The 8,409-nt window shown below is 36.9% G+C and overlaps 1 protein-coding gene across 21 annotated transcripts in view; it reads right to left on the reverse strand.

The window, feature by feature from the left end:
• The window catches only part of LOC133489935 (protein unc-13 homolog B-like), a 58,530-nt gene that overhangs the window by 34,103 nt on the left and 16,018 nt on the right, over positions 1-8,409 (reverse strand). For 16 of the 21 annotated variants that reach the window (XM_061799263.1, XM_061799259.1, XM_061799256.1 and 13 more), the window contains exons 4-9: positions 6,640-6,757; positions 5,662-5,785; positions 4,095-4,168; positions 3,909-3,966; positions 3,495-3,524; positions 1,164-1,374 (exon numbers count right to left, since the gene is read on the reverse strand). In XM_061799263.1, coding sequence (XP_061655247.1) covers positions 1,164-1,374; positions 3,495-3,524; positions 3,909-3,966; positions 4,095-4,168; positions 5,662-5,785; positions 6,640-6,757 — 615 coding nt within the window. Of the gene's footprint in view, positions 1-1,163; positions 1,375-3,494; positions 3,525-3,908; positions 3,967-4,094; positions 4,169-5,069; positions 5,155-5,661; positions 5,786-6,347; positions 6,436-6,639; positions 6,758-8,409 lie in introns of those variants that run through there. The other 5 variants (XM_061799260.1, XM_061799243.1, XM_061799257.1 and 2 more) reach the window with 4 other exon arrangements.

The following is an 8,409-nucleotide window of genomic DNA, read 5'->3' on the forward strand; positions in this document are numbered from 1 at the left end:
TAACAGCGCTTAATTATAACAAACAATATTATAATTGCATAAAATATTTTCATAATGAAATGCAAGTGGCGATTTTATATATATATATATATATATATATATATATATATATATAACCTCAAAAACTAACCTCGAAAACTATTATCCTATGACATTTTCCTCGCTTATTCGATAATTTGGGGGGTTTAAAAAACATGTTTTTTTAAGTTTTTATATTTTAATGGCCAATATAATGGCCGTCAATTATCCGCTGATTTTTGTTATTTTTTGTCCGGCCCCGTCCCTGTCCCCCGCGAATAGTGGAGGTCCATTGTATACAGTATATAGAAACTGACTATAACTACAGTGTTTGTTCGCTATATTGCGGTCCACCTATTGCGGAATCAGTGCACTGCAGATGTTTTTTCTTATTCATATCACGCATAATTCGCCATATTGTGGGAATGCAATTTTTTGTGGTAAAAAAACAAAACAAAACACGTCATAGCCAAAAACTGTAAAAAAAAACAAAAAACAAAGCAATACATTTCAATCAACAATCCCAAATTTCTCATGCATGCGCATTTTCCCCCATTTTGTTTTGGGGGGGTTCTCTGTAGCGAGCGCATATTGAGAGGGAAAACATTTAACGTCCATAAATTCCAAAATATTAGCGATTTCCGTCTGATATTTTCAGATGGTGAAGGGGGCGTAATTAGCGATGTCAATACAAATTTTTATGATGATGGGTTACATTTTTGTGACATTAAGCGACTAAGTTTTTTTTGTATCGTGAGCTGCCGATGGGGGGGCGGTGACACTTAACAACCATTAAAAAGAAAAAAAAGTATTACGGCTTCATTCTGATATTTTCAGATGGAGAAGGGGGTATAATTACATATGTCAACATAAATTTTGGTGACGACTGATTGCAGTTTTGTGACATTAAGCAACATTAAAATCTTTACATTAAGCGTGGATTGTCCTGATGAGAGGATAAAAAAAATTAAAAACAGAATTATGTCAGCGCATTACTTCATTGATTTTACCTACTGCGGGCGTGGTTTGGAACCTAAGCCCCACTATAAAAAAGAGATTACTATACTAGACTTCTAACAAACCAATGTTCGTCTACAAAGGTTCGAGGAAGGTGTACAGTACGTGGTTGAATGAGTCAAGTGTACCTGACTCTCTGGTCTCTGTATTCCAGTTCAAAACTGTGGAGGGAGTCAGTGCATGAGTCTCGGTGGAGATGTGGCCGAGGCCCAATGGGATACTGGTGCACGGAGGAGTTGGGCTGAGCTGTTGTATGGTAACGTGGTGGTAAACTATTACTCGTCTCACTGCGGTAGTCGCTGTCCCGGTCATCCACTGCACTGTCCTGGTCATCCAAAGCTGCAACAAAAGGAAACAACTTATTTCCTGAAACACTAGTACAACATTTCATCTTAAAATGGCAAGCAATTCAGTACTTTAGGTTAGAAATAAATTAACCTAAAAATTGAGAATACAGCTTTGAAGGAGATAAACGTACATATCAGTGGAACTGTGTAAGGAGTGCCGGCAGTCAATGTAATCTGGAGCCTTTATTATGACCCTTGTTTTGACAAGTTTTCCTGACATTATTTATGAAGTTATCAAGGCAGCACAATGACTTTCAATTGCCCACAGGTGTGAATGTGAGTGTAAAGGGTTGTCTGCCTAGATGTGCGATAGATTGGCGATCAGTCCAGGTTGTAACCCGTCTCTCATCCAATGTCAGGCTGCATAAGGCTCCAGCTCAACCACGACCCTGAACAGGATAAGTGGTGTAAAATAGATAGATGAAAATTCCATAAAATAATAATTAAATGAGTACAATAATCTGTTTAATCAGCACAAAGCAGGTGAAAAAAATTAAATGACAAGGTCAGGTTCTAAGGGTGTTGAAGTAGTGAGGAAAAGCAGGTGTAAAGGGGAAATATGAACACTTAAAATAATCAAACTACAGTGGATATAAAAAGTCTACACATCCTTGCTCAAATGCCAGGTTATTGTGACATTTAAAAATCGACCAAGATAAATCATCTCAAAACAATTTCTCCCATTAATGATACAGATAACCTATACAATTTCATTTAAAAAAATGAAATCTTGTCAAGGAGAAGTAAAAATAAATAACAGATAATGTGGTTGCACAAGTGTGCCCACCCTCTTATGAGTGGGCATGTGGCTGTGTTCAGAATTATTGAAACCCATGTTAAATTGAAGTCAGCACATATCCGCCACCATTTTAAGGGCTCCTGAAAAACCCTTAATAAAGTTCAGATGTTCCAGTGGGCTTTTTCTGACATTTTTTAAATCCATGCCATGGTTCGCAGAGAAATTTCACAGAATCAAGTGGATCTCACGATTCAAAACTACCAGCCAACAGAAGGGTAGAAAAGAATTTTCAAGGCATTGAATATACCATGAAACACAGTGAAGACTGTCATCATCAAGTGGCGAAAATATGGCAACATTGACATCGATGTCCCTTCATAATTGCTGAAAAGACGAAGAAAACTGGTGAGGGAGGCTGACAAGTAGCCAAAAGCAAAACTGAAGGAGCTGCAGAAATTTCTGGCAACTACTACGTTTTTTAATATATGTGACAACAGTCTCCCTTCTTTTTCGTATGACTGGCCCAGGGCCTGGTATAGTGGTAAGACAGAAGTCGTATCTTACAAAGAAAAACATACAACCCCAATTATATTTTTCAAAAACACTTGAAATTTCTAAAACACATGTGGGAAAATAAGTTATGGTCTTATGAAACTAAGGTTGAACCTTTTGGCCTTAAATACAAAAGGTCTGTTTGGCATAAAACATGACACTGCTGTTCACCAAAAGAATACCATACCTACATATAAGAATGCTGGTAGCAGCATCACGCTTTGAGGCTGAGGGAATTAGGGCCTTTGTCAAGATAGCGGGAATGAACACTTCCAAATACCAGCCAGTGTTAACACACTGATAGAAATCACAACAAAATGTCAGGAAATGCTTACTAGAACATCTGAACTTCATTTGGGGTTAATCGCTTGGCACTTTCAAAGGTGGCAGGTATGTGCTAACTCCCATTTTACATGAGTTTGAAAGTGATTGGTTTCTTGTGAACACAGCCACATTCCCAGTTAAAAGCAGGTGTGCACACTTTTGCAATCACATTATCTCAGTTGTTTCTTTTTAATTTCCCCTCGTAAAAAGATTTTTTTTATTCTTCAATTGAGTTGCACAGGTTATAGGTCACATTAATGGCAGATTTGTTTCTTTTTTTAAATGAAGATTAGCGCTATAGAAAATGGATGGATTGATAGATGGATATCTTGGTCTCATTTTTTTATATCACCAAACTTTGACATGAGCAGGTAATAATTTTTTTATATCCACTGTATATGGACAACATGTTCTTTGGGAATATGGAATTATGGCATGCATAGGTCACTGAGGATTGGCAAGGGGAATCATTTTAATTAAGTGTTGGATTTACATACTGATTGAGTCAGCCCATCCGAAATAGTTACCTGGTGAAAGTGCAAATATGAAAACTATGAAGTGAAATCATGGAGGTAGGGTAACTGTAAACTAAATATTGTTGTGTCTGTATTTTTATTACTAATGGAAGAACTGTGAATACCCACCAGTGGCTATCAAGACTTCTGCTACCAAACTGACATGTAAGCAAAGCTTTAACACTGACATGAGGTTGACAATTATGAATGAATCGATTTTAGCAATACCAAAAAAAAACGTGGTTTGTTAAGGTTTAAGTTATCAACTCCATCGGTCGAAAAAAAGAAGGGGGGGGGGGAAACAAGGAAGAGGAAAACTAACACTTGTTAACGCCTGTGTTACAATAATATTAGAGAAACGACTCCATCTAGAGGCTAAAAGTAGAGATTACTCACAGCACTGGGAAGCTGTGGGGGGCAATGGACGACTGTCAACGGCGTCCTGAAGAGGGTACTAAAAGTACACAAAATATAATAAATAAATAATTCACACCAGGATGACAGCCATCGTGTAATTATTTGCCACCCTTTAAAATGGACTGTTAACTCTTAACTTTGCAAACCTATTCAAAATGTTCTTACTTCCTCATGGATTTCCATAGAATTGATTCGTTCCAGCTTGTCTGTCCAGTACAGTGCCTCATTTTCTGGGATGTCTAGTGTCAAAATACACAAAACGATGTAAACCTGTGTCATCCCACCCAAATATTAATTTCAGCAGGACACCATCATAATACATCAATGCTGATTTAATTTTGCATGAGTGGCTTACATGTCAGGAAATGAAAATCTGTTAGTATGTGAAACAATGCACTAATGATATGAATGGAAGCTCAAATTAAACTAGTAAGTGTCTTGGGGATGAAATGGAAACCTATGAGAAGAAACTGTCATAATATAAACATGACATACACCAGTTTTGTTTAATGGCCAAATATCAAGAACACAAAGCTGAACGTGAGCCGAATATAATTGACCAGTTATTCGTATAAATCTCTCTGAGATAGCAGCAACAGGCAGCTAGTATGAATGAAAGCATTCCTCTATAAGCAGCATAGTATTTTCCTAGTTAGATTTATAAACCTTAAGAAGTAACCAAACTGCACAGCCATCATTTCGTCTTCTGCGGCATACCTGGAGGATAAAGTGATCAGAGCAGTCAGACCGATAGATGGACTCCTGGGTCTCCTTCCAAACATGTTAAACTATCTCAGAGGAAAATATTGACAGTGATACCATCTAGTAAGAAACAATTATCCTCTGTCCTCATATAAACCTTTCAGAAGGATTTGGCTTTACTCAGCACACAGACATAAAAAGCCACAGTCACACACAAAGGCAAGGCATTAAAGATTCCCTGCCAGATAGCTTTAATAGCACACAACCATCATGGCCTTCTGCAACCTTAAACGTGCTCCTCTAGGGAAAAATAGTCACCAGACAAGACCAACAAGCAGAGTTTACCACTCAGACAAAATTAAAAGATCTACAGTCAAGCAATGGAGAGGAAACCTCACTGTATGAATTTAGTTGTAGAGTAAAAACATCCTCACTCACCAGTATTTTGAAAGAAACATCTGTACATATAAAAACATATTCTCAACCTTTGAAGCACACACCAAAGCAACAGGTAATGCTATATAAACCCTTTTAGCCCAAAAACAAGTAGAACATATCAGTTTGTGTTGACATGGACTTACTGACTATGTTAACTTCAGTAAATATGACGTCAATGTTTAAATGGTTACGTTCCATTCCAAAAAGACAAACACAAGAGGTTAACACTATTTATTCTTGCATTAGAAAAAAGGACACCAGGCTGCAAGTTGTTGTCCTCAATCTGTGAGTCATGCCCCAGGCAGCTTCAAAACCAGCTGCTGACATTTCAGTTCACTAAGATTCTGTGGGTCATGGTTGATTTGCTGCAGGTTAACACGAATAGTTCTACCTATTTTACAATATATACTTTCTGAAGTGTGAAACTATTTTGGGATGTTATAATAATAAGCACACAGCATAATGATAATAAGCACCTGAGCCATTAAAAGGATGGCTAAAATAAAATGAGAGTGAATAAAAACATCAAGATTAAAAACCGGTATTAAAACGAAAGTCCACAGAAAGATGATTTTCAAATTGACTCGCTCACCAAAAGGCAGCTCAAAGCGAGTGTCCAGTAAGAGTCGATGAGGGGTCGGGTTTTTGGTGCCGTATATCTCATCTGCTTTCATCAGGACCTCTGCATCTAAGAGAAGCCATTCACCTTGGCCCTCCTGCAATTTGGGATTGAGAAGGACATTTAGGAAAAATCTGTCAGAAAATATCCCAGGTTCATAACATTTAAGAAGCGTCTAAAAGCGTTGATAAGGACCAACCAGATCTGTGACCATGTGAAATCATTTATGTAAGCATGATGTAACAGAGCAGTGTGCAACAGGGAAATGTGCAATTTCTCTTGCACTTCAACATGCAGTATACACATTTTATTTATAACTAGTAGTTCTTCATAGTGTTTTGCAAAAGGGCAGCATGCAATATTTGTAAAACCTATTCATACACAGTAGCACGTTATCTAATACTGTATAACTCATAGTACTTTTTAGAGGTAGTCAGTAGGGCAACGTGCAATAAATTAATAATACTTTCTGATATGCAGCAGCATATCATATATCATAATTGATAAGCATTTGTATTTAACTAAGGGCATATGCAATTTCAGGCTTTTTGTTTTTTTTTGCATACATGTCAACTATGCAATGGATAACATACTGTGTATGTAAGATTAACCATTTCAACTTGTCCTTTGTCCAGCATCCATATCTCTACTTAACAAACCTCACACAAATAGGACTCCCCACCACAGTTCATACTGAAGACAAATTTATTCCATCATATGCTGTAGATCTGACACTGCATTAGATGGCTAGATAGATAGACAGACAGACAGACAGGCAGAGAGAGAAAGAGACAGATCGATAGCTAGATAGAAACTTTATTCATCCCGTGAGGAGAAATTGCATAATTATTAGATTAGGCACAATAAAATACACCACAATCTACTGTACAGAGTGAACTACTTTTATCCAAAAAGATGATAAATCTCATGTTATGAATGGCACATTCTAACCTCCTCTGATTGTTGAATACGCTTCAAAGGGATCCAGCTTGTCCCCACCATGGTGTCCCAGATGAGACCTTTGTTCCACACCTCAACAATGAGCCCGAGATCCAACCGGTTGATCTCACTATGGAAGAAATATGGAGTTTAACGTTTGATACAAGAATCACTGTCTGATAACAAAAGGTTGCTTCTGTTCTTGCTGAGTATTAGTTTAATATAATCCTGCCTTGTTTTTACATCACCTCATCATTCAAAGGGTTCAAATACAGCCTGATGGCAGCAATGAAATTGGACATTAATTTTTGAAAGGGAGCCACATAAGAGCATTTGCATACTTTTCTCATCTGTGGTAGATTACAGCTACTGTATCGCTGGGCCAATCAAAAGGAAGATGAGAGAAAGGATAATCAAAGTGAAGAGCTAATTGACAAAAAAGATGGGGAGAGCAGAGTATCCATGGTTTCCAGGTGCAGAGATAAAGGCTTTTTGTATCATGTGTTCAGACAAGATAGCAGAATAAATCAGTCATGCAAGGAGACTAATTTGAACTGGCAGGTTTGGGCCTATTAGGTTATTATTTATATATTGTAAAAAAAATATTTTACAATAAGTATTTGGTGAGGAATTAAATACAATCAGGAATAATTTCTGTCTAGATGCATTATATTTTCTTAATCATACTGGTGCATACAGTGAAGATGGATTGACAGTAGTTTATTGTCTTACACAAAACTCTTTAAATTGGGTATAAATGCACAATCCAACAATATATATTTAAACTTCTTACTTTTAAAATCATAATAAGAAAACTGAAATACTACAAATATCTCTTAGTATGATGTGGTGCTGTTCCAGGTGACTGCAAACACAACTAAAGTGATTCCATAATTCAAATATTGTTACAGTCACAGTGTTGTGAAAAAGTATTGGTCCCCTTCTCAAATTATTATATTTTTTGCATAGTTTCACCACTTTAATGTTTAACATAATCAAACAAACAAATGTAAATATTAGACAAAGATAAGCAAACATAAAATGCTGTATTTAAATGGCGATTTTATTTATGAAAGAAAAAAAATACTGTTCAGAGCTACCTGGCCCCATGTGAAAAACTAATGACCCCCCCTTGTTAAATCATGAATTAACTATGGCTAATGACATTTTTTGGTTCATTTTTACTGATTAAACCCTAACCTGATTACCACACCTGTTCAATAAAGAAAGCACTTAAATAGCACTTGTTTGACTTAGCGTAATCAGCTAAGAGAACAACAAAATGACACGATCCAAAGCAATTCAAGAAAAGATGAACAATAAATTAAATGGACATCTATCAGTATGGAAATTGTTACAAAGTCATTTCTAAAGCCATAGAATTCCACCGAACCACAATGAGAGCCATTATCCTAAAATGGAGAAAACACGGAACAGTAGTGCCCCTTCCCAGTAGTGGTCAGCCTACAAAAATTAGCCCAAGAGCACAGTCACGACTAGCCCAGGAGGTCACAAAGGAACCCAGGACACCATCTAAAGAACTGCAGGCCTCGCTTGCCTCGGTTAAGGTCAGTGTTCATGACTCAACAATAAGGAAGAAATGTATTTGATTTTTTATGAGTGTTGGCTTCCAATGAAGACATACTCCTGTAACTGATATAGGAGGGAATTTTCGAACAACAACAAAAAAAAAAGAAAAAAAAAAAAAGAAAAAGGATTTTGGTTGACTCATGCTAAGTTGATATCTAATGGACAGTGGAGGGATGAAGGGCTGGAACAACA

This window comes from Phyllopteryx taeniolatus, chromosome 15 (assembly GCF_024500385.1).
Source record: "Phyllopteryx taeniolatus isolate TA_2022b chromosome 15, UOR_Ptae_1.2, whole genome shotgun sequence".
In the NCBI taxonomy this organism is placed as follows: Eukaryota; Metazoa; Chordata; class Actinopteri; order Syngnathiformes; family Syngnathidae; genus Phyllopteryx; species Phyllopteryx taeniolatus.